This window comes from Pseudopodoces humilis, chromosome 32 (genome assembly GCF_049639895.1).
Source record: "Pseudopodoces humilis isolate 2021_Gansu_Grassland_sample_001 chromosome 32, ASM4963989v1, whole genome shotgun sequence".
Taxonomy (NCBI): domain Eukaryota; kingdom Metazoa; phylum Chordata; class Aves; order Passeriformes; family Paridae; genus Pseudopodoces; species Pseudopodoces humilis.
The window spans coordinates 398,834-423,279 of record NC_142231.1 but is presented as its reverse complement, the minus strand read 5'-3'; the positions used below and the strand labels follow the sequence as shown (position 1 = coordinate 423,279).

Sequence of the window (24,446 nt, the reverse complement as noted above, 5' to 3'; positions counted from 1 at the left end):
ATTGAGGAACGGATAATTCCTAAAGCTGCTGTTCCAACCCAATAAAACCCCGCTTAGCATCACATAATTTGTGTTAATTCCGGAATTGCTGCTAATTCCGGCCCAATTAGGAGATAAAACACGGCGGTGGAGCCGCTTATTAAATTACAAATCATCCCGGCTAAATCCGAGGATTATTTAACACCGAGGGTTTCGGGAAGACGCTCGGGAATCCGCGCCGGAATAACGATGTCAGGGGAGCAGGAGCGTTAATCAAAGTAATGAAAACATAAATTAGGGGAGGCTGGGCCAATAAATAGGAAATAAATAGGGTTGGAGGGAGAGAAATACATAAAGAAGCAGCATTAAAGGATAAACCCGCTGTGTTTGGAGCGCTGTAAATTCCCGAGCATTTTCCCCAGGATTGGATTTTCGGGGCTGATTTGTGGCCGTGTCCTGGAGAGCCGGGGAGATGATAAATATGGAATATTTCCTCCATCCCCACCTGCCAGCCAAACCCTCCTGGGGGACATTCCTGGAAATTCCAGGTTTCTCCTGGAATTTCTGCCGTGCCAAGGGACAAGACCTGGACACTCATTCCCAGAAAACGGAGCCAAAATAGGGGATGGGGCGGAAATATTTGGATTTAACTCCGATTTCGCTCCGTTCTGCCTTTGCGGGGCAAAACGGGGAGCGGGCTCAGCGTTTGCTGCCCGTGGATCCGCGGCTCCTGGTTGGGATTTGGGATTTTGGGAAGAGATTCTTCCCGGGGAGGTTGGGTGAGGCCAGAACTCCCCCAGAAGCACTCGGAGCTCGGCCGGAGCTGCTGGCTGAGATTAATGATTGTTCAAGTGTGGAGTTAAAGGAGAGATAAGAGGTTGATAAGGCAGAGCTGCTGCTGCCAGCGATCCCGAGCAGCCTCTGGAAGCGGCCGGGATCCGTGACCCCGCACCCAGCCGGGGCACGGCTGCGATTCCCGAGAGCTCCTGAGCCTGGGAAGGGCTGGGAGCACCGGGAATGGGGGGATTCTCCGTGCCCAGGGGTGGGGTGAGGGTCCAGAGATGTCCCCGGGACCAGGGACACCCCTGGGACACCCCGGGACAGCTCAGGGACCCCAGGGGACACCCTTGGGACACCCCAGGTACCCCAGGGACACCACCACCACCCCGAACCCCCTCACTGGGCCAGTAAAACCGGGATACTGGGCTGGACAGGGTCGGCCCGCACTGGGATGCTCCCCCTGATTTTCCGAGCGATTTGGATCCCCAAACCTCCTCCAGCCCCCGGGGACAGAGGGGTCCGTGACCCCCGGGCCTCCCCCAGCCCATCCCGAGGCCCGGGAGCCGCTCCAGGCCATCCCCCCGAGGCTCGGGAAGGGCCTGGAGCTCCTGGAGCTCCAGCGGGACTGGGGAGCCGCTCCCAGGAATGCGGGGTGGGAGCGATCGAGGAGACAAAGGAAAGGGGTGGGGGGACCCTCGTTGGGGGGTCTGAACTGGGATGGGGAGAGGGATGGGATAGGGTGGGATGGGGAGAGGGATGGGGTGGGATGGGATGAGGATGGGATAGGGATGGGGAGAGGGATGGGATAGGGTGGGATGGGGAGAGGGATGGGATAGGGTGGGATGGGGAGAGGGATGGGATAGGGTGGGATGGGGAGAGGGATGGGGTGGGATGAGGAGATGGATGGGAGAGGGATGGGATGAGGATGGGATAGGGAAGGGGAGAGGGATGGGATAGGGATGAGGAGAGGGATGGGGAGAGGAATGGGGATGGGGATGGGATAGGGTGGAATGGGGAGAGGGATGAGGTGGGATGGGATAGGGATAGGGTGGGATGAGGAGATGGATGGGAGAGGGATGGGATGGGGTTGTGGATGCCTCAACCAAGAGAGGAACCGCCTGCGGAGCCCGGAGGGGCCAGGGCAGGTGTCTCTCTCCTGAGGCTGCCGGGGTGGGGCTGCCCGGGCTCCAAGAGCTGCTGCCTTCGTCAGCCTCTTCCTCCTTCTCTTAATTAATTCTGATTTGCATGGCGGGACGTGTCTGTGCACGGCCGGGTCCCCCCGCCCCCGTCCCAGGAATCCCTGGCTGGAACAAGGCCGGGAGCAGCTCCGGGCTCTCGGGGAAGCTGCTGGGGAGAGACTCCAGCACGGGGGAGGTTGTTGTGATCCCGGAGCCTCCAGGAATCCCGGGAAAAATCCCCGGGAAAAGCGTCCTCAGGGAGGAGGGAGAGGCGGGGAGGAAGGCTCAGGATCGTGGTCCCTGTCCCGGGAGGGACAGATTTGGGGACCCCGGTGTGACCCCCCCAGAGCCTCTCGGGTGCCCCAGCAAGAGGCGGAGCAGGGGAGGCTCAAGGTTCTTTCCCCAAATTCCTTGAATCCAGCTGATGTTTCCCATCCCTGCTCCAGTTAGGGTGGGGGCCCACCTAAAGGCAGATTTGAATATTAAAAATTGGGATTTATTTCAAAAACTAAATGCTCCTTTTGGCACAAACCCCGTTCCTTCTTCTCTTTTTTATTTCTTTCTTTTTGCCAAAAGTTCTCCCAGGACCACTGGGCCTCGCTCCAGCTGGGGGCCACTTCCCCAGTATAAACCATTCCCAGTACAAACCGTTCCCAGTATAAACCATTCCCAGTGTAAATCATTCCCAGTGCAAACCATTCCCAGTAAAAACCATTCCCAGTACAAACCATTCCCAGAATAAATCATTCCCAGTATAAATCACTCCCAGTACAAACCCCCCACCTCTTCCCAGCCCCTCTGGGTCCTGTTTTCCCCCCACCAAACTGGCCAGGACCCCCCCCAACCCCCAACCTGTGACCCCCCAAACCCCAAACCCCAACCTGTGACCCCCCTAAACCCCAACCTGTGACCCCCCCAAACCCCAATCTGTGACCCCCCAAACCCCAAACCCCAACCAGTGACCCCCCCAACTCCCAACCAGTGACCCCCAAACCCCAAGCAGTGACCCCCCCAAACCCCAACCAGTGACCCCCCCACACCCCAAGCAGTGACCCCCAAACCCCAAGCAGTGACCCCCCTAAACCCCAACCTGTGACCCCCCCAAACCCCAACCTGTGACCCCCCCAACTCCCAGCCTCTCATTGAGGTGCTCAGGAACTCCTGAAGCCCCCCCCAAAATCCAGGCCCGGGGTGGGGGGGGGTCCCTGGGGCTGTGCCCCCTCCCCATCGCCGATCTCGGGGGTCCCGTTCGGGTCCCGCTGCGGGGCCGTGGGAGCCGGGGAGGGGCTCGGGCGGAGCTCCCGTGCCCGGGGCGGGCCCGGAGCGGCGGGGGCGGCGGAGGAGCCGCTCCCCAGCCCGGCCCCGTCCCGAGGAGCCGCGGAGCAGCCCCGGGGCCGCGATGGCCTCGTCCCCCCCCGCCGCCGCCGCCGCATGAAGCTGCGCGGGGCCGGGCCGGGGGCAGCGGCCGGGGGGGCTCGGAGGGGCGCGGGGCCGGGGCGAGCGGGGCTGGAGCCGGGGAGAGGCTCCGCCGCCGCCCCCCCGCAGCCCCCCGGGGGTCCCGGAGGGGACGGAGCCCGGCTCTCGGGGCTGCTCAGGAAGATGCATTTGTTCCGGAGCTCCAGCTACGAGGTGCGGCTGGAGGGGGCCGGGGGGAGCCTGCCCCGGATCCAGGGAATCCGCTGGGTGAGTGGGGAGTGCGGGGAGCGTGTCCCGGATCCAGGGAATCCGCTGGGTGAGTGGGGAACGTGTCCCGAATCCAGGGAATCCGCTGGGGGAGTGGGGAGTGCGGGGAGCGTGTCCCGAATCCAGGGAATCCTCTGGGGGAGTGGAGAGTGCGGGAGCGTGTCCCGAATCCAGGGAATCCGCTGGGGGAGTGGGGAGTGCGGGAGCGTGTCCCGGATCCAGGGAATCCGCTGGGTGAGTGGGGAGTGCGGGAGCGTGTCCCGGATCCAGGGAATCCGCTGGGGGAGTGGGGAACGTGTCCCGAATCCAGGGAATCCTCTGGGGGAGTGGGGAGTGCGGGGAGCGTGTCCCGAATCCAGGGAATCCGCTGGGGGAGTGGGGAGTGCGGGGAGCGTGTCCCGGATCCAGGGAATCCTCTGGGGGAGTGGGGAACGTGTCCCGAATCCAGGGAATCCTCTGGGGGAGTGGGGAGTGCGGGGAGCGTGTCCCGGATCCAGGGAATCCGCTGGCCGAGGGTCCCCCCAGCGCAGGGAATCCGGGGATGAGAGGATGGGAGGGAGTCCAGGAGTGCAGGGAGCCAGGAGAGGGTGGAAGGAGCCAGGTGAGGGCACGGGGAGGGAAGCCAGGCGTGCAGGTGAGGGCACCAGGAACCAGGTGAGGTCACCAGGAGCCAGGTGAGGCTTTAGGGAACCAGGTGAGGGCACGAGGAGCCAGGTGAGGGTACAGGGAGTGAGTAAATCCAGGCGTGCAGGGAGCCAGGTGAAGCTTTAGGGAGCCAGGTGAAGCTTTAGCGAGCCAGGTGAGGCTTTAGGGAGCCAGGTGAGAACACGAGGAGCCAGGTGAGGCTTTAGGGAGCCAGGTGAGGACACGAGGAGCCAGGTGAGGCTGCAGGTGAGCTGAACACTTCCCCAGCCGCCCGGCCCGGGCCCGTGTCCTGGCGGAGCGGAGCGGAACGGGCGGCCAGGCGTGAAGCGAGCCCGGTGCCAGGTGCCCGGCGGCGCATCCCGGCCCGGCCCCCGGCAGGAAGGACATTCCCGGTAGGACATTCCCGGTAGGACATTCCCGATTCCCGACGGGACATTCCTGCAGCTGGAATTTGTTCCCTGGGGGGGTCCCGGGGGTCCCGGGTCCTGCTCTCGGCCCCTCGTTGTCCCCTCTGGGCGGGGAGGTGACCCTGGAGCCCTGGCAGAGCTTCCGGAGCTTTGCGTCCTTCCCCTCCCCACTCTGCTTGACCCGGGACACTTTTTAAGGAAAAAATGGAATTATTTTAGAGGGACAACTCCCCTCTGGCCACTTCCACGCACCACAGGGGCTCCCTCCCAGAGAAGAGTTTCTCTCGCTTTTTCTCTTTCTTCCCCGTTTATTTTTCTCTCCGGAACTTTTAGGAACGGACTTTGGGGAGGGTTTTTGAGGGGCGCTAAACCTGGGAAGCCTGGAGCATCCCTGGGATAAACTGGGATAAATCCCAGCTGCCCAGTGGCACCTGCGGCCGGGGGGACGCTCCAGGAGCCGATCTGAGCAGGGAAAAGGGGATTTTATCCCAACACAGCCATTCCTGGGGCAGGTGAGCGGCAGGGAAAAGCCTGGCTGTGCCTCGGAGCAGCACTATTGTCCCTTGTCCCCGTCTCTGGAAGCTCCTGGAAACTCCTCCCGGCGTCCTGGCTCCGTCTCATCCCTCCTGGGGACTCAGATCCCTCAGATCGCTCCCTGCTCCAAAGGACATCGGCGTCCTTCCCAGGGGACAAGTGCCACCGTGCCGGTGACAAGTGCCGCTGTGCCAGACCCCGCTGCAGGGCCAGCGGAGCTCCCGGGGGTCCCCGAGACCCTCCCGGGGGTCCCCGAGACTCTCACGGGGGTCCCCGAGACCCTCCCGGGGGATCCGAGCCCCTTCCCGGGGGTCCCCGAGACCCTCCCGGGGGATCCGAGACCTTCCCGGGGGTCCCCGAGATCCTCCCGGGGGATCCGAGACCCTCCCGGGGGATCCGAGCCCCGGCCAGCGGAGGCTGCGGATGGGCGAGGACTTTCTCCGGAGCCCGAAATAGCCGCTCTTGTTTTCCTCGGGATCCCAAACAAAAGCGGCCGCGGGCGCGGAACGGCCGCTGGCGGCCTTGGCCGGGCGCCCGGCGCTGCCGGAATCCTGGAGAAAGGCAGGATCCCGGCGCGTCCCGTGGGCAGGAAAATGGAAAAGGCAACTCCTTAGGAAGCTGCTTGGAGCCGTGGCAAGGAGGGGGAGGTTAGGGGGCGTCCTGAAGGTCCCGACCCGCTCCTGGATGCTCCAGAATGGGGGGTTTTGGGGACAACGGGAGGGTTTGGGTGATTCCAGAGCCGCCTCAGCAGTGAGGAACCCTCGGGAAGGAGGAATCTGATCCTGGAGCGGGATTTTTGTGTCTCTTTCGGTGTCCTTGGAGCGTGGCTGGAGCTGGCCCGGTGCCCCAAGGACAGAGCTCGCTGCGGGGGGACAGCGGAGGAGCTTTGGGGACCTGGGCATCGCTCGCCTGGACCCAGAGACAGTTCGGGGACCTCCTGCACCCACGGGTGACACAAATCTGCACCCAGGGGTGACACAGACCTGCACCCACGCGTGACAGGGACCTCCCGCACCCACGGGGTGACACCTCCGTGTCCCCGCAGCAGCTCCGCGGCCCCGCCGCCTCCCGGCTCCCGTTCCGCAAACATTTGCTCGGAGCGGTTCCTGCTCCCCGCGGCCGTCACGGGGCTCGGCAGAGTTTGCAGAGAGCCTGAGTCACCGCGTCCCTGCCTTGGGGACAGTGTGGCCGGGTCAGGAGCGGTGTCTTGGCACTGGTGACAGCCCCGCGGGGTCAGGAGCGGTGTCCCAGAGTTGGTGACAGCCCCGCGGGGTCAGGAGAGGTGTCCCAGAGTTGGTGACAGTCACACGGGGTCAGGAGCGGTGTCCCAGAGTTGGTGACAGCCCCGCGGGGTCAGGAGAGGTGTCCCAGAGTTGGTGACAGCCCCGCGGGGTCAGGAGCGGTGTCCCAGAGTTGGTGACAGCCCCGCGGGGTCAGGAGCGGTGTCCCAGAGTTGGTGACAGCCCCGCGGGGTCAGGAGCGGTGTCCCAGAGTTGGTGACAGCCCCGCGGGGTCAGGAGCGGTGTCCCAGAGTTGGTGACAGCCCCGCGGGGTCAGGAGCGGTGTCCCAGAGTTGGTGACAGTCACACGGGGTCAGGAGCGGTGTCCCAGCCCCGGTGCCACCGCGCCCCGGGACCTGCGGCATTCCCAGAGCCGCTCGTTTCCCACCCGCTCCTCGAATTCCTCCCGAGCCGTCTCCAAGGGCTGGGAGCAGGCGGAGGCTCAGCCCTGAGGATCCCGCATTAATTAATTCCTGCCCTCTGCTCCCTTAATTGGGCCTTCCATCCGGACCGTCCCCGCGATCGCTCCAGCCCCTCCCGGCCCGCAGATCCCGGGGGGACCCCTGGAGACGCCGCTTTTTGGGTGCCCTCCCGGGGAGCCCCCACAGCACCGGGAGGGGACCCCAAAATCCCCCTGGGGGTGCCCCCCGTGCGGGTGGGGGTCCCTCGGAGGGGCGGCCGTGCCGGGTGAGCGCTCCCGGGGCCAGGAACTGGTCTGACTGGTGCGGGCCGGGGTTGTTTATCCAGGGCCGTGGCCAGGAGCGAGCCCGGGTGTCTCGGTCCCTGCGGGCAGCGCCGGCACCGGAGCTCGGCCAGCTCCTCCCGGCCATCCCGGAGGGGCTGCGGGGGCAGGGGCTCGTCCCTCCGCAGGGTTCGATTTCACCCGGCGCATCCCCGGCCGGGAGGGAAGTGAGCTCCAGGTGGGGAAATCCGGGGGTCTGGATTCCCGAGCTGGGAGCTGGGTTCAGGGTTTGGGTTCTGGATTCGGGATCTGCGGAGTTTCCCCCTCCCCTGGTGAAGAGCTGGGGGTGCCAGGGCCCCCCCCACCCCCAAGGGGGGCACAGCAGAGCCCCCACAGCCACCAACCCCCTCCCCTTTGGTTTTCCAGACGCCGCTCCTGGACTCGGAATCCAGCCTGGACTATGGACACAGCATCACCCAGGTGGGGGGAGGGCGGGGAAGCCCCCGGGGACCGGAATTTGGGGAGGCCGGGGGGGGGTGAGGAGCCGGAGCACCCCCACATCCCGGAGTCGTGATCCCCCCTTGGGCTCGGCCATTCCTGGGGTGGGCAGTGGCGACCCCGGGGCACTGTGGGGACAGGTGACAACCCAGCCCCCCACCCACGACCCCCCTTGTCCCCCTCCCACCCTCAGGCATCCCCGGAGAAGATCTGGAGAGCCGGCAAACTCCTCTTCGCCCACCTCAGCACCTCCCGGCCCGGCCTCATCCGCGACCACAAACACCACCTGCGGCACCACCGGTGGGCCAGGGGCTCTGGGGGGCTCTGGGGGGCTCTGGGGGGCTCTGAGGGCGCTGTCCCGGGGGTCTCTCACACCCTGTCCCCCTCCCCAGGCAGTGCTGCTCGGGGAAGGAGCTGGTGGATTGGCTGCTGAGCTCCGGTGCCGCCGTCCAGACGCGCGGCCAGGCCGTGGGCATCGGGCAGGTGCTGCTGGACGGGGGGGTCCTGACACACGGTGAGAGCTCCGGGGGTCCCTGGGGTCCCGGGGGTCCCGGGGGTGTCGGGGTTCTCGGGGGTCCCGGGTGTCTCGGGGGTCTGGGGGGGTCCCGGGGCTCTCGGGGGTCCCGGGGATCTCGGGGGTCTGGGGGGTCCCGAGGGGTCCCGGGTGTCCCGGGGGTCCCGGGGGTCTCGGGGAGGGCTGCAGAGCCCAGCTGAGAGCCGCTGTCGCCCCGCAGTGAGGCAGGAGTGGCACTTCCAGGACAAGGAGACTCAGTTTTATCGCTTTGCCGAGCTGGAGCTGAGCCCGGAGCCCGGAGCGGGGCCGCGGGACCCCGAGGAGCTGCTGGAGGCTCTGGGGTTCCTGGCACAGCTGGGACCCGACGCGCTGCTCTCCATGGCCCTGCGCAAGCCGTGAGTGCCCCAAGGGGGTCCCGGGGGGCTCTTCTGGACCTTCCCGACTCTTTTTGGACCTCAGGGGGGGTTTGGAGCAGCCAAGGGGCTGCTGTGGATGTCACCCGAGGAGGGAAGGGGGTTGGAGAGGGCCCTGGGTGGGGGGCACAGGGAGCCGCTGACCCCCCGCGCCCCCCAGGCCTGCCCAGCGCACGCAGGACGAGCTGGAGCTGATTTTTGAGGAGCTGCTTCACATCAAAGCCGTGGCTCATCTCTCCAACTCGGTGAGCGCCGCCGTGTCCCCAAATCCCTCGGGGTGTCCCCTGGGCCGCTCCTGAGCCCCAAATCCTCCTGAATCCCATCAATTCCTCTCCAGGCATCCTCCCCTACTCCCCAAATCCTTCTGCACCCCTTTCCTTCCTGTCTGAGCATCCTCTCCCGATGGGGCCTCCGTGCCTCGCTCAGCCGCATTTCCCCACTCCCCGTGTCCCCTCCTGGCCCTGCCGGGGGTGACAGCGCTGTCCCCCGGCACAGGTGAAGCGGGAGCTGGCGGCCGTGCTGATGTTCGAGGGTCACCAGCGTGCGGGGACAGTCCGTGAGTCACCGGGGGCACTCGGGGTCCCCAGCCCGGCCACACCGGAGCCGCGCCCAAAACTCTGCCTTGTCCTCCCTCTTTTCCCGGGCGCTGTCGCAGTATTCAGCCAAGGTGACAAAGGCACCTCCTGGTACATCATCTGGAAGGGCTCGGTCAACGTGGTCACCCACGGCAAGGTGGGTTTGTCCCCACCCCCCCCGCGCGGGAGGGACACCTTGGGGACACGCCAATGTCCCCATCCCTCACCCCCGGGTTGTCCCCAGGGTTCGTGGGACACCCCAATGTCCCCATCCCTCACCCCCGGGTTGTCCCCAGGGTTCGGGGGACACCCCAATGTCCCCATCCCTCACCCCCAGGTTGTCCCCAGGGTTCGGGGGACACCCTGAACTCCAGGGACACCCCAGGGACACCCCAATGTCCCCATGCCTCACCCCCCCCGTGCTGTCCCCAGGGTTTGGTGGCCACCCTGCACGAAGGGGACGATTTCGGGCAGCTGGCGCTGGTGAACGACGCCCCTCGGGCCGCCACCATCCTCCTGCGGGAGGACAATTGTCACTTCCTGCGCGTGGACAAGCAGGACTTCAACCGCATCCTCAAGGTGGCTCCCGGGGGGGCGGGGGGGGGGCTCCGTTCCCAGCCGGTTTTGGGTGGAATTTTCTGGAATCCCGGCCGGGCTGACCCCGGTCGCCCCCCAGGACGTGGAGGCCAACACGGTGCGGCTGAAGGAGCACGGGAAGGTGGTGCTGGTGCTGCAGAAGGACCTGCAGGGGGGCGGCGGCCAGGCGGCCTCGGCGCGGAGCAGCAGGTGACATCCCTGTCCTTGTCCTTGTCCCTGTGCCCTGGCAGAAGGTGACACTCGTGTCCCAGTCCTTGTCCCTGTCCCCTTGCGGCAGATGACACTCCTGTCCCTGTCCCTATCTCCTCAGAGAAGGTGACACCCCTGTCCCCTCACGGCAGGTGATGTCCCTGTCCCTGTCCCTGTCCCTGTCCCTGTCCCTGTCCCTGTCCCTGTCCCTGTCCCTGTCCCCCGAGCAGCCCCCGCCGCTCCTCTGCCCCCCCGAGCCTCCCTTGGGGCAGTTTTTGGGAGGACCAAAGGGACAAAGAAGAGCGGGGACCTCATCCCGAGCTGTCCCTGCTGTCCCCAGCAGGTACCTGGTGATGGCCGGGACCCCCGAGAAGATCCTGGAGCACCTGCTGGAGTTCATGAGGCTCGATGCCACCCTCTACGACCCCGTGGGTAGGTGCGGGTGTCCCCCCATCCCGGAGCCACCCGGAGATGGGGACATCCAGGAGCGGGGCTCCTCCAACCGCAAATCCCGCCCTGGAACGGATAAAAATCCCAAAAGCCGGGGCCGGGAGAGGGCGGCAGCTCCGGGCCGGGGAGCGGCTCCTCTGCAGCGCCTCTCGGTCTCCCTCTGCCTTCGGAGAGGAGAAAGCCGGGAGCCGGGAGATGTCCCCAGCGGGTCACAAATCCCAGCCGGGGCCTCCTCCTGCCGATCCCCGGGATTTTCTTCCCCACCCGAAGCGTCCAGCCCTTCCCGCGGGCTTTAGGAGCAAAATCCGCCCCGCCACGAGCGAGGTCCCCGTGTTGGGGACACCCCAGGCAGGGTCCCCGTGTTGGGGACACCCCAAGCAGGGCACGGGGGGTCCTTGGCTGCGGTCCCCGTGTTGGGGACACCCCAGGCAGGGTCCCTGTGTTGGGGACACCCCAGGCAGAGCACGGGGGGATCCTTGGCTGCGCTCCCCGTGTCCCCAGCGCGTTGGGGACAGCAGTGACGGTGTCCCCGATCCCTCCAGACACGCTGCTGGGGGATTTCCTGCTCACCTACACCGTGTTCATGCCGACCTCGCAGCTCTGCCGGGCCCTGCTGCACCAGTATCCTTCTGCTGCCGCAACTGGGCGGACTGGGCTGGGGACTCGCTGTCATCTGGGGGAGCCCCAAATCCCCTTTTAGGCTGTTCGGCGCATCCCCATCTCCCCGGGGTGACATCCCTGGGGGTCCCCGCCCCTCTCCACGTTTTACTGGTGCCCTTGACTGGTCCCAGTTTCCGCGCGGAGCCTCTGGAAGGTTCGGAGCAGGACAAGGCCACCTATTCCCTGCGGAAGCGGCGGAAAATCCTGCGGCTCGTCAGCCAGTGGGTGCTGCTCTACGGGCGGCTGCTGCAGGGCGACCGCAGCACCACGGCGCTGCTGCAGGTACGGCCAGGGTGACACGGGGACACCGCGGGGACCGGCGGGGACCTCCCCCCCCTCACCCCCGCGCCCCCTGCCCCCGCAGAACCTGGCGGACCTGGCGAGCCGCGACCCCCAGCTGGGCGGGCTGGGACAGGAACAGGGCCAGGAGCGGAGGAGGCCCCGAGCGTGAGTCCTCCGGTGTCCCCCCGGTGTCCCTCGATGTCCCCCGATGTCCCCCGTTATCCCCCGTTATCCCCCGATGTCCCCCGGTGTCCCCCGATGTCACCACGATGTCTCTCGGTGTACCCCGATGTCCCCCGGTGTCCCCCGATGTCACCACGATGTCTCTCGGTGTCCCCCCGTGTCCCCCCCGTGTCCCCCGGTGTCCCCGCGGTGTCCCCGCGATGTCCCCCGGTGTCCCCCCGATGCCACCGCGGCTGCCCGTGTCCCTCTCCCCGCGTGCCTCGGGGGGCTGCGCTTCCCTGGAGATTTTTGGGGCGGCTTTGTCCCGGGTGTGGGGACTCCCGGCCGTGGCCAGGGTGTCACAAGCAGCCGGGTGGGGCGGGGGGGCTCGGGGGTGGCCGGGGAGTCCCGGGGGTGGCCGGGGAATCCCGGGGGTGGCCGATCCCGGTTCTGTTGCCCTCGGGAATTTCGGCTCCATCCCTTCCCCTCCAGCAGGATGGAGAACGGTGACGGCAGCGTGTCCCCCCAGCCCAAGGTAGGGACCCCCTGAGGGGTGACAGGGCAGGATCCGGGTGTCCTCTGTCCCTTGAGGACACTGCACAGGAGGGGCGGTGTCAGGGGCCGCATCCTCCCCTCCGTCCCCCCTTTCCCAGCCCCGCAGCTCGGGAATGTGGCTCGGGACCCCCGAGGAGGCGATCCTGGACAGCACCAGCGCCCTGAGAGCCCAGGACAAAGGTACTGCCCCCTCTCTGGGGACCTTCCCCGGCGGCGAGGGGACACTGAGGTCCCTTTTGTCCCCTCCCCAGTGCCCTACGAGATCTTCAGGGCCGACCACTCGTGCCTGGTGTCGGTGCTGCCCGTGAACGCCTCGGTGCGGGATGTCCTGCGGGCCCTGGCGCCGCGGCTGGGCCGGGACCGGGAGCACGTCCTGGTCAAGGTGAACTCGGCCGGAGGTGAGGGGGGTCCCCCGGGGTGGCCTTGTCCCCGTGGCCAGCCGGGATCTGTCCCCTGGCCCATCCCCGCCGTTCCCTGCCCGCAGAGCGAGCCGTGCTGCCGCAGGACGCCGTGGGGGTCTTCACGGCGCTGGGGCTCAACGAGAGGCTCTTTGTGGTCACCGCGGACGAGCTGGGCAACCTGGTGAGTGCGGGGTGGGGGTCCGGGCTGGGCGGCACCGGGAAGACCCCCCCCCCACCGGAGGGGTTGGCCTCTGTTTGGGGTGTCTGTCCCTCCCGGGAGGGCAGGAGAGGTCAGGGGTCCTGTCCCGTGCCCAGACCCCCCACCCTGAGCAGCTGGGCCCCCACGCCGGCTCCTCGGACAGCCTGGACCTGATCAGCTCCAAGGACCTGGCCAGCCACCTCACCGACTACGACTGGAACCTCTTCAAGAGCATCCACCAGGTCGGGCGCGCGGCCGGGGAGGGAGGGAGGGGAGGGGAGGGGGCGTTTCGGGACACCCCTCACCTGCCAGGTCCCCCAGGTGGAAATGATTCACTACATCGTGGGGCCGCAGAAGTTCCACGAGGTCACCACGGCCAACCTGGCGCGGGTGATGCGGCGCTTCAACGAGCTGCAGTTCTGGGTGGCCACCGAGCTGTGCCTGTGCCCCGAGCTCGGGCGGCGGGCGCAGCTCCTCCGCAAGTTCATCAAACTGGCGGCACAGTGAGTCCTTGTCCCTGTCCGTGTCCGTGTCCGTGTCCGTGTCCCTGTCCCTGTCCCTGTCCCTGTCCCTGTCCCCAGCCCTGACCCGTCCCCGCCTGCAGCCTCAAGGAGCAGAAGAACCTGAATTCCTTCTTCGCGGTGATGTTTGGTGTGAGCAACACGGCCGTGACGCGCCTGGCCAAGACCTGGGAGGTGACTGCGGGGGGACATCGAGGGGACAGCGGGAGGTGGCAGGGGGGCCGGGGGGCGTGGGACGGCCGGGGGTCTCTGGGGAGGGACGGCCGGGGGTCTCTGGGGAGGGACAGGCAGGTGCCAGCCCCCTGATCCCGTCCCTGCGCAGAGGTTGCCCCACAAGATCCGGAAGCTGCACTCGGCCCTGGAGCGGATGCTGGTGAGTGCAGCCCCTCCTGATCCGTGTCCCCTCTCCCACCCGTGTCCCCCTGTCCCCCCCGTGTCCCCCTGTCCCCCCCGTGTCCCCCTTCCCGCCAGGACTTGCCCCTGGAGCAATGGGGAGGGGGTGCTGCTGTCCCCCCCCATCCCCGCGTGTCCCCCCCACGCCCAGGACCCGTCGTGGAACCACCGCGTTTATCGCCTGGCCGTGGCCAAGATGAGCCCCCCCATCATCCCCTTCATGCCCCTCCTGCTCAAAGGTGGGTGTCCGGCTTTGGGGACCCCCTGGGCGTGTCCAGCGCTCCCGGGGGCGCCGCTCTGACCCCCAAACCTCCCCCCAGACATGACCTTCATCCACGAGGGCAATCGCACGCTGGCCGAGAACCTCATCAACTTCGAGAAGATGGTGAGGGGTGGGGTGGCTCCCTGGCGACCCCTCCAAGGGCCCTGCTGTCCCCCTGTCCCCCGGCACTCAGAGCCAGCGGGGTCCCGGGACGGTGGTGGTGGCAGGGACAGAGATTTTGGGGATCCAGGTGTGGCCAGGTGGCAGCAGGTGACCTCTGTGCCTCACCCACAGCACATGATGGCCAAGACCGTGCGAGTCCTGCAGCGCTGCCGGGGCCACGCGCACGGTGAGAGCTCCCAGGAGCTGGGGAGGGGGCTCGGAGCAGCCCCCGGGGATGAGGCTGAGCCCCCACTCTCTCTGTCCCCACCCAGCACCGCTGTCCCCGCTGCGGAACCGCTCCCCGCACCGGCCCGAGGACGCCAAGGCCGTCAGGATCTCCACGTGTGCGTCTGGAGTTCTTCAACCCCACCCCTGGTCCGGCCCCGGGGGGCTCCCAACCCTCTGGGGGGGGGAGTCCCTGAGCCGGGAGAGGGTCCTGGGGTGGTGTGGAGGTTTGGGGGTGACGGAGGGCAGCGCGGGGGGATCCGTGGGATGACCCCGCAGGGATGGAGAGGCTCAGCGGGCTGTGCCGGGGGGGATGGAGGGGACCCCAGCCGAGACCCGACCCCTCCCCGCAGGCTCGGAGCAGTCCCTGAGCGTGCGGAACCCCATCTCTACCTGGGCCTACCTGCAGCACCTGAGAGCCATCGACAGCCAGAGGGAACTGCTGAGGCTCTCCCGGGACCTGGAGCCCTGAGTGGGGCCGGAGCAGGGGTGGGGGCTCGGATGGGGATGGGGGCTCAGACGGGAGCCCGGAGTGAGGATGGGGGCTCGGATGGGGGCTCGGATGGGGGTCCGGAGTGGGGATGGGGGCTCAGATGGGGGCTCAGAGTGAGGATGGGGGCCCGGAGTGGGGATGTGGGCTTGGATGGGGACTCGGATGGGGGCCCGGAGTGGGGATGGGGGCTCAGATGTGGGCTCAGAGTGAGGATGGGGGTCCGGAGTGGGGATGTGGGCTTGGATGGGGACTCGGATGGGGGCCCGGAGTGGGGATGGGGGCTCAGATGTGGGCTCAGAGTGAGGATGGGAGCCTGGAGTGGGGATGGGAGCCCGGAGTGGAGATGGGGTCCCGGCTGCCGGCAGCGGGGCAGCCCCTGGCTCTGCTCCCGGTGGTCCCGGGCTGCGCTGGGGCTGCCCCAGAGCTCGGCCACGGACTCAGATCCGGCCCCGAGGGGCAGCCGGGCCCCGCTGAGCTCCAGCCAGGTGGGCAATAGAGGTATTTTTGTACACACGGCTGCGCTTCCCTTTCTTCTCCGAGCTCGGGGTCACCTGGTGGGGTGGGGAAGGAGCCCCGGCTCCCCCGGTGTGAGCTGGGGGACGGCCCCAGAGCCCCGGAGCAGCCCCGGCGGAGGTGACACAGGTCAGGAAATGACTGAGGGCTGAGGGAGAAGCCAAAGCCGGCCCTTATGACACCAAACGCCGCTCCCGTGCCAGCTGACACCGCCCGGGGCACAGCGGGGACCGCTCCCTGCTCCGGGAGGGATCCCGGGAATCGCCCCAGCTCCTCAGGAGCTGTTTGGGCTCGGTTCTCACCTGCCCAGGTGGGGGGCACAGGGGATGAGCCTCTCCTCGGGGGGGAACACCCTGTCCTGAGGCATTGGGGCCGTGTCCCGGGAGAGCCCGGGGCTGATTCCAGTCTGGAATTGCACTGGGCCAAGCCAGGGGGATCCCTGGAGAAGCGTCTGGAGCAAATTCTGCGGGCTCTGGGCAAGGTTTGGGATGAGGTTTCCCCGGGGAAATGCAGCAGAGAGTGAGGAGGAGGAGGCAGAGGCCTGGTGGTGCCCGTGGGGGACCTGATCCCCGTTATTTCCCTGGAAATATCCTGGCCGGCACCCGGGGAGGCTCCAAAATGGGAGCATTTTCCATCGGGATCGGCTGTGACTCCTCCAGGGCTGGGCTGAGCCCCCCAGGGTTGGGCTGAGCCCCCCAGGGCCGTGGAGGGTCCCTGGAGCAGCTCTGGAGTGACCATCACCCCAAAACCTCGGACCGTGGCGGTGTTTTGGCCTTTCCCGGTGCTGCTGGAGGACCCGGAGGCTCCGACGAGGCCGATCCGAGCCGGGCTGGGGCATCACGGCCTCCAGAGCTGAGCTAGGAGAGCTCATTACCCCCAATTAATGCTGCTCCCAGTTCATACCAGTCACCCGGAGCGAGGGGCCCGGCGCTCCCCAGTTCAGCCGCACCGGGAGAAGCCCCCCGGGACTCTCCCCCCGCCTCCCTTTGGGGTCAGGCACGGGGAGCTGTGGAGCAACCCCGGGATTCTGGATTTACCTGCCCTCCTCCCACTGCGGGCAGCCTGTAATTAGCCGAGCGCTTAATGAGTTTTGGGGAAGTTTTGGGTGCAGCCCGCCCGTGGTGCCCTCCCTCCCTCCCGCGGGACCCACAAATAGCAGGGAGCGCCGCGGAGCTCCGGCATTCCCGAGCCGCTCCCGGGACTCCCAAACCGCTTCCCGAGGGACGATGGAGCCCTGGATCCTCCTGGTGGGGGCAGGAATTGCCCTGGGCTGCGTGTCCGGCCGTGAGTGACCAGCGGGGCCGGGCCTCGGGGGCTCCGGGGCTGCGGCATCCCAGGGGATGGGCTGGGAGCGCTGCCCGAAACCAGGAGCTGCGTCTTACTGGGATAACTGGGAGCCAGCCGGGCTCCGCGGGGGGAAGGGGAGGGGGATTTTCCATGCTGGAAATGGGGTGGATTATCCAGTTTCCCTGGTTTTCAGCCTGATCCGGTGGGGCTGACCCTGCTTTGGTGCTGTAATGCTCAAGGAACCCTTCCGCGGCTCCTCCTTTCCATTTATCCATGAGAAAACAGCGCTGGGTGTTTTCCAATCCCGATCCTTTCCCCACCGAGGAGCTGCTCAGGTGGAAAAGGCAGCGCAGACCGGGCTGTTCCACCCTCTCCCACCCCGCGGTGCCCAGGAGGGGCTCGGGGGGCCGAGGGAGAGGAGCTCTGGCTTTGAGGAGGAGCTCGGGGCCAGCAGGATTTGGCTCCCGGGATCCCACGGGGAGCAGGAGGTGCCGGCACTGCCGAGTTCTTGCACAAATCGTGAGCTGTGATCCACTGGTGAGGACGGGATTTCATCACCCCCCGACGCTGCCAGGATCTGATGTCCCAGGAGCGGATGAGTCCCCTCGGGATGAAAGATGAGGAGTTTTGGAGAGGCTCCAAAGCGGGATGGGAGCAGAAGTTTCCCAAAGCGAGTCCTGAGTTGTTCCAGAAGGAAAATCCTGGGTGAAGGTGGCTGGGAAGCTCGTGGTCAGTCCCGGCCACCGGCTGGACCTGTCTGCTGGACCTGGAACCGCTTCACTTCTCCTCGTGTGGGCAGTGGGAGATTCTCCCTGGTGATCCCACAGCCAGGGCTCATGTGCGGGTTTGGAGAGCGGGAATTGAGGATTTGGGAAGCTCAGGCTGTCCATAGCTCTGCTCTGGGTTAATTTGTCCTTCAAATGGGCCCTGCTGGAGGTCAGGCTGGGTTTGGATCCGTGTTTTCCTGGAGGAACTAGGTCCTGAGTCAGAGCAGGGGCTCAGGGACGCGGCTCTGGCTGAGCTGACTCATCCCCGTGCCCGAAACCAAACTGGGAGCACTGGGAGAGCTCTGTCACCTCCCGCAGTGCTCCGGGGGCAGGGAATAATCCCCTCCCTGTGCCCAAAACCCCTTTTTGACCAAAGTTAAAACGAGTTTGGGAGCGGGGGGAGAGCTCTGGTCCCTGAGAAAGTGAAATATTTGTGTGCTTTGTGCAGCCAGGGGAAAATCTTTGGGCAGGATCTGCCAAAAAATCTCCTCTGGCCGGAGCAGCCAAACACCCCCGGGGGGTTTGGGGGTGTGTCGTGTCCGTCTGTCCCGGGCCACCATCCCCGTGGTGTTTCCAGCTCTCCCCGCAGCCCCAAAAACTCCTGAGAGCTCCAAAATCTCCTCCAATGAGCGGCTGAGGGGCTCGCAGCAATTTAGGGATTTCGGATCGATTTAGGGATTTTGGATCAATTTAGGGATTTAGGATCGATGTAGGAATTTAGGATCGATTTGGGGATTTTGGATTGATTTAGGGATTTAGGATCGATTTAGGGATCATGGGTCAGTGCAGGGATTTCAGATCGATTTAGGGATTTCAGATCGAATTAGGAATTTAGGATCAATTTAGGGATTTAGGATCGATGTAGGAATTTAGGATCGATTTGGGGATTTTGGATTGATTTAGGGATTTAGGATCGATTTAGGGATCATGGGTCAGTGCAGGGATTTCAGATCGATTTAGGGATTTCAGATCGAATTAGGAATTTAGGATCAATTTAGGGATTTAGGATCAATTTCTGGATCTAGGGTCAGTTTAGGGATTTTGGGTCAGTGCAGGGATTTTGGGTGGTGTCTGAGCGAGGAGGAGGAGCCATTCCCTCACCCTGACACCTCTCTGGATTTCGGGATTCGGGATTTGGGATTTGGGATGATCCAGCCTGAGTCAGCGCGGGGTCGGGGCCCTGCTGGGACACGCTCGGGCTGTTGTGACACCCCCGGGCCACACGGGACCGGCACCGGGACCGGCTGGGCGGTGACGGGGCTGTGTGGGCAGCTCCTGCCTTGCACAATCCCGCCGGGATTGCAGCTGGAAAAGGAGCGTGGATGAGAGATCCAGGGTGATTTATCCCGGGATGTGTCCCGGGAATGGGGCTCGGTTGCTGGGGCTGGACTGGTCGCCACCGGCGTCACTGAGCGCCCCATCCATGGGATGTCCCTTCCCTGGGAAGTTCTCCCAGTTCTCCTCAGGGAGTTGAGGATTTGGGAAGCTCAGTTTGTCCACAGCTCTGCTCTGGGTTAATTTAAATATTTAAATAATTCATTAATTAAAAATTAATTTAAATATTTAAATAAACCTCCCTAAACCCCTCCCGTTTAGAGCGGATTTGCAGGGAATGGGAATCCCAGAGGGAAAACCAAGCCAAGGACACCGCCAGGAGCCGGGGCTGGGGCGTGCGGGGTCCCCCCAGCACCTGCAGGACCTGGGTGACATCACCGGGCACAAATTACTGGGGTGAAGCGACAAAGGGAGCTGCTGCCGAGGGACGGCAGCGGTGGCGGGGGGGGGTTTGATGCCACCCTGGATGTCACTGTCATCGCCTGGATGTCACTGTCATCGCCTGGATGTCACTGTCATCGCCTGCATGTCCCGGGACAAGATGTGCCGCATCAGGATTTGCCCCGGGGCCACGTTTCGCCCGCCGGAGCCCGAGTTGGGCAACCTGGCGGTGCCTCAGATGCCGGGAGATTGCGGCTCCGCCAGGGAGAGCAACGCCCTCCCCTCCAGGGATCGCTTTGTCGGCTGGGACACGGCTGCTGGCACGGCCTGGCACAGGGCCACCAGCCGGGGACAGGGCCACCAGCCGGGAACAGGGCCATCAGCCGGGGACAGGGCCACCAGGTTGGGGACAGGGCCACCAGGTTGGGGACAGGGCCACCAGGCATGGACAGGGCCACCAGGCTGGGACTGGGCCACCCTCCTCCTGAGGTGGCTTCTTGGCTCCTTCCATCCCATTCCTCCCGCCGGGAGTGGGGAGCTCCTTCCTCGGGGCTGTCCCAGGACGATCCCAAACCCTCGGTGACCTCCAGCTCCTCCTCGCTCGAGGACAAGTGTCCCTTGTCCCCCTCCAAGCCTCATCGCTGCTATTTTTAGCTCCTCTCGGCTGCCCTGAGTCACCAAGCACATCCCAGAGGGTACAAACAGCTCAGGAAGGAGTTTTCCCAGTCTTCCCAGTTTTCCCAGCAGGAAAGGAAGGACGGCCGGGATGCAAACGAGGGTGCCAGGAATGCGGCAGCTCCTCCGGCAGGGCCCGGGGCTCTGGGGCTCGCCCGGGGATCGCGGGGTGAATCACGGGGAGCAGCTCGGGGGGGACACCCACGAGCCCTTGGCTGGTGTCACCCTGCGCCGGTGACACAGAGGGACACAGATCCCCTGGGGCTGGCCCGGGAGGGGACACAGGGCGGCACGGGGACGCTCCAGGTGAGGGCGTGTCCCCTCGCTGACCCCCTGGTGTCCCCAAAGACCTGTACACGTCCCCCGAGTCCTGCGAGGGACGCTGCGGGGAGCCCTTCAGCGAGGAGGACGAGTGTCATTGTCACCCCGAGTGCCGGACACACCACAGCTGCTGCGAGGACTACGAGAGGCACTGCGGGCCCGGTGAGCGCTGGGGGACCGGGATTTGGGGTGTCCCTTCCCCTGCTGGGGGTGCCAGGGGTTGGTCCCGAGCCTCTGCGGGGTCCTGGGGAGCCCCCGGGGTGTCCCCAACCCCCTGAGATCTTTTTCCTCTCGGTTTTGCAGGTGGGGAAGGGGCCGAGGGTGGAGCTCGGAGCCGCGGTGAGTCAGGAGGGACAGGACCTCCCCCAGGTGCCCCAGGGATGTCCCCACCCTGTTCCAGGGATGTCCCCCCCGTTCCTCTGGGTGTCCCCTCTGTTCCTCTGGGTGTCACCTCCTTGTCCCTTGGGTGTCCCCCCTGTTCCTCGGGATGTCCCCCGTGTTCTTCAGGTGTCTCCCCTGTTCCAGGGATGTCCCCACGGCCACCTCCTGTCCCCTGGTCCTCCCTGTCCTGGGATCCCACACGTCCCCATAGGGACATCCTCACTTTTCCCTGGATCCCAGAGCTGCCCCCATCCCCTGCCTGTCCCCACAGATGGATTCTCCAGCAGCCGCGATTCCATCACGGAGCAGGAGCTGCTGGAGCTCTCGGAGCAGCTTTACCTGCTGGACCACAACAAAGCCCGGCCCGGTGACATCGCCATCAACCCCCAGCACCTGGCGGGCCCCGACGAGACCGGGGACAAGCAGGACCGGTCCCCGCAGCCGTGAGTGGCACCGGGGCAGGGCCGGTGCCCCAGGGCCGGCGATGGGAGCTGCAATTCCCCTTCCTCCACCTCCCCCAGGCTCTACAAATACGTGAACGAGGCGCTCTTCTCCAAGCCCACCTACGCCAGCTTCATTAAGCTGCTGGATAATTACCAGAGGGCCACGGGCAGGGAGGAGGAGGTGACGGCCGAGGAGCTGCGGGAGCAGGATCGTTTCCTGCAGGAGGTGATGAAAACGGAGCTCATGAAGAAACTCTTCGTGTTCCTGCAGGGGAAAAGTGAGTTTGGATCGGGGCAGGGCTGGGGAATGTCCAGGGAATGACCCAGAGCTGGGTTTTTTTCCTGTTTTCACCGTGGGTTTTGGGGTTTTTTCACTGTGGGTTTTGGGGTTTTTTCCCCCCATTTTCTCTGCGGGTTTTTGAGCTTTTTTTCCCCGTTTTTTCCCCTTTTTCCCCACACTGCTGGGCACAGGGGACTGGAAGAGGGGGAACCCCCAAGGGAAGCCGCAGCCGGGTGGGAATGAGCTGGGATGGGCACAGGGATGAGGGCAGGGAGAATTCCCGAGCCTCTCCCGGTGCTCCCGCCTTTCCCTGCAGACCGCTACGGCTCCGAGCCGGAGTTCGTGCAGGATTTGAAGGAGATGTGGTTCGGCCTCTACTCCCGAGGGGATGGAGAACGGGATTCCAGCGGCTTCGAGCACGTTTTCTCAGGTACAGCCTCACCGGGGCCGGGCTGGGGGCAGCGCAGGGCCGGGGGCTCATCCAGGAATCCCCTCTGTGTTTAGGGGAGGTGAAAAAGGGAAAAGTGTCCGGATTTCACAACTGGATCCGCTTCTACCTCCTGGAAAAGCAGGGCGGCGTCAACTACTTCAGCCACAACTTCAACGGGCCGGTGAGAGCTCCCGGGGGGTCCGGGGCACCCCCCAGGAGCCCCCAGCACCGGGGATGCTCCCCCTGCCCCATCCCCGCTGCTCCGGGGTGGGAAGAGCCGGGACAGACAATGCCAGGGGCAAGAGAGGCTCCCAAGCCGCGAGGGAGAGATTTGGGGCTGGGGGGCTCTGCTGGACCACTCAGCCCAGCTGGGAGCTGCTCTGGATCCTCCCTGGAGGGGCTGTGAGGATTTCTGGGTGGGATGGATGTGGATTCCCAGCCCTGCTGAGCCCAAATCCCGCTCTCTCCCAGTGGGACACGTACCCCGACGTGCTGGGGCTCCAGTTCAGCTGGGACGGCTTCTACAAAGAGGTGGGGTCAGCTTTCATCGGCTGCAGCCCCGAATTCGAGTTCGGCCTCTACTCCCTCTGCTTCCTGGCGCGGCCCGGCCGGGCGTGAGTGCTGACCCCGTGTCCGTCTGTCCATCCCGAGCCCGGCCCGCGGCCAGCGGGGCCACCCTGAGCCCCGTCAGAGCCCAGGCTTGAGCGGAATTTGGGGTGTTGGGGGTGGGGAGGGATGGGATCCATGGGATGGGATGGGATGGGATGGGATGGGATGGGATGGGATGGGATCCATGGGATGGGATCCATGGGCTGGGATGGGATGGGATGAGGATGAGGATGAGGATGGGGATGAGGGCTCTGGGCTCTGGGCTGAAGCGCTGCAGCTGTGGGGACACCGAGACCCCCCCAGTGACGGGCGCTGTCCCCACAGGTGCCACCTGAGCCTGGGCGGGCACCGCCTCAGCGTCCAGACCTACCCCTGGACCAAATCCACCTCCAGCAGCGGCAGGAGGTTCATCGCCACCGCCTACGTGATGTCACCCTGAGGGGGGCACGGCTGGGGGGGCGAGCACCGCCCGCCTCGGGGTGGCCCCCGCGCCCCTCGGGGCCGGGAGTGGCCGCGCTGCGGGCCCGGGGCGGGGGCCCGGAGGGGCCCGGGAGGAGCGGCCGAACCCCGCGGGGAGGGGGCGAGGGGGACACCCCCAGACCCCGCCGCGTGTCGCGGGCCCGGGTTCGGCGGAAGAGCGGCGGGAAGGGAAGGATTTGGCACGGAAAGGAGGATCCTGAGCGGAATAAAAACGCTGCCCTGCCTGGAGGAGGGTTCTGGGTGCGGGAGCTGCCCCTACAGCAAATCCCCCTTTATGCCTACCCCCACCTCCACTCTGAGCCCCCCGAGGTCCTGTCCCCTCCCCGGACACCCCCAGTCCCCGGGGTTCTGTCCCCTGGAGCCTCCCCCCGGGAATTCGGCTCTGCCCTGGGTGCCTCCCCCAGCCCTGCCCAGCTGAGCTCTCCCCTAGGCCCGCGGCTCCCCAGAGACCCCCAATTCCCCCCCGAGCTGGGGCTGCTCAGGGCTCCAGGTGCTCCAGCACCACCCTCAGGGGGACCGAGCAGAGCCCGGGGAGCAGCGGGACCCCCCGGACCCCCGCTCCTTTCCCCGCGGAGGTGACGCCCCACGCTCGGGACAAGCCCCGAGGCACCGGGATCCCTGCGCAGCCCCCGCTTCTCCCCGAATTTGGGGGGTCCCGGTGCGCGTGTGAGGGGGGTGACAGCCACCAGCTCCCCCCGCCGCCCCCATCCCCTCCTCCTGTACCCCCGGGCTGGCGGGGTTGGGGGTCCCAGGGCAGCTCTCGGAGCTGCTGACAGATGGTCCGGCTGCAGCAGTTCCCGGGCAGGGCTGGGAGTCCCTGCACCATCTGCCGGGGGTCACAGGTGACCCCCAAACCTCGCCGCGGGGGAGGGGGGGGGGGATGCCAGAGCTTGATTTATAGAAATGCGCTGAGAAATCGGGGAGGGGGCGGCTTTTAGGGGGGAACCCGGGCTGGGTGCGGGGGGCGTCCCCGCGCTGTCCCCGCCACCGGGGAGGGGTTTTGGGGTTGTTTGAGGGATCCAGAGCTGGGACCGTGGGCAGGGTGGGCTGGGCAGGGCGGAGCTGCGGGATGAGGATGAGGATGATGATGAGGATGATGATGATGAGGATGCTGCAGGCTCCCAGCAGCGGGTGGCTCCTGCCTGCTCTGGCACGGGAGCCGCTTCCTCCTCCTCCTCCTCCTCCTCCTCCCTGGAACCCCTGCCAGCAGCTCCGGCAGCCTCCCGGATGCCAAACCTCACCCCCGCTGATGCCAAACGCGCCCCCGGTGCCCCCAGGTTCACCCAGAGCGGCTCCTCGGGGAAGGGGCGCTGGGAAATCGCTCTTCCAGCGCCGGCTCCTGCGGGGAACGGAGGCAAAACCTCGCTGGGGAGGGTCCTGGGGGGCTGCCGTGGGGGTGGGAGCGGTGCTGAGCGCTGGGGCAGGGGTTTGGGGGCGCTCAGGGGGTGCTCTGCCTTTGTGTGCACCCAGCAGGGACCCCTCAGGCTGTCCCCATCCCTGGGACACCACGCTGGGAATTTCTCCAGGTCCCGACGCCCCCACTCCTGCAGCGAGGCGGGTGTGAGGCACCCTAGGCCGGGCGGAACAGCAGAACCCACTTTTGGGGGTCCCAAACCCCCCCAAAACCCCTGCCTGGCGCGGGCAGAACCACCTCAACCTCCTTCCTCCACCCCCAGGACCCCCGGGAGCCCCCCAGAGCCGACACATCCCCGCACATCTCCCCTCCCCGGGGGTCCCGCTGCCTCTTCGGGCCGAGGGGGCAGCTCAGGGGGGAGACCCCCCGTGTGGGGAAATGAGACAAAAACGAGCGGCGGAGGAAAGGGCA

At 66.1% G+C, this 24,446-nt stretch overlaps 2 protein-coding genes across 5 annotated transcripts; both read left to right on the top strand.

Annotated features, from left to right (window-relative positions):
- The first annotated feature begins 3,368 nt into the window (after nt 1-3,368).
- On the top strand, nt 3,369-14,750 carry RAPGEF3 (Rap guanine nucleotide exchange factor 3). Of its 4 annotated transcripts, none has more exons than XM_088068785.1 (27): nt 3,369-3,620; nt 7,595-7,648; nt 7,860-7,966; nt 8,059-8,180; nt 8,401-8,575; nt 8,754-8,838; nt 9,089-9,149; nt 9,249-9,325; nt 9,601-9,747; nt 9,845-9,954; nt 10,298-10,386; nt 10,947-11,025; nt 11,196-11,346; nt 11,429-11,511; nt 12,004-12,043; nt 12,162-12,243; nt 12,315-12,461; nt 12,548-12,645; nt 12,780-12,905; nt 12,985-13,166; nt 13,268-13,358; nt 13,507-13,557; nt 13,729-13,816; nt 13,898-13,962; nt 14,134-14,188; nt 14,274-14,345; nt 14,580-14,750. In XM_088068785.1, the coding sequence occupies exons 1-27, from the start codon at nt 3,369-3,371 to the stop codon at nt 14,696-14,698; spliced, it is 2,808 nt and encodes a 935-aa protein (XP_087924911.1). In that variant the 3' UTR covers nt 14,699-14,750. The 4 variants fall into 4 exon arrangements, with proteins under 4 accessions (XP_087924911.1, XP_014116870.2, XP_014116868.2 ...); XM_014261395.2 differs by having other exon boundaries at nt 12,001-12,043; XM_014261393.2 differs by having other exon boundaries at nt 10,295-10,386; nt 14,580-14,749.
- Nucleotides 14,751-16,458: 1,708 nt separating this feature from the next.
- ENDOU (endonuclease, poly(U) specific) lies at nt 16,459-22,580 on the top strand. Its single transcript, XM_088068811.1, has 9 exons — nt 16,459-16,516; nt 20,026-20,160; nt 20,302-20,337; nt 20,651-20,822; nt 20,901-21,100; nt 21,419-21,532; nt 21,607-21,713; nt 22,004-22,146; nt 22,466-22,580. The coding sequence occupies exons 1-9, from the start codon at nt 16,459-16,461 to the stop codon at nt 22,578-22,580; spliced, it is 1,080 nt and encodes a 359-aa protein (XP_087924937.1).
- Nucleotides 22,581-24,446: the final 1,866 nt, after the last annotated feature.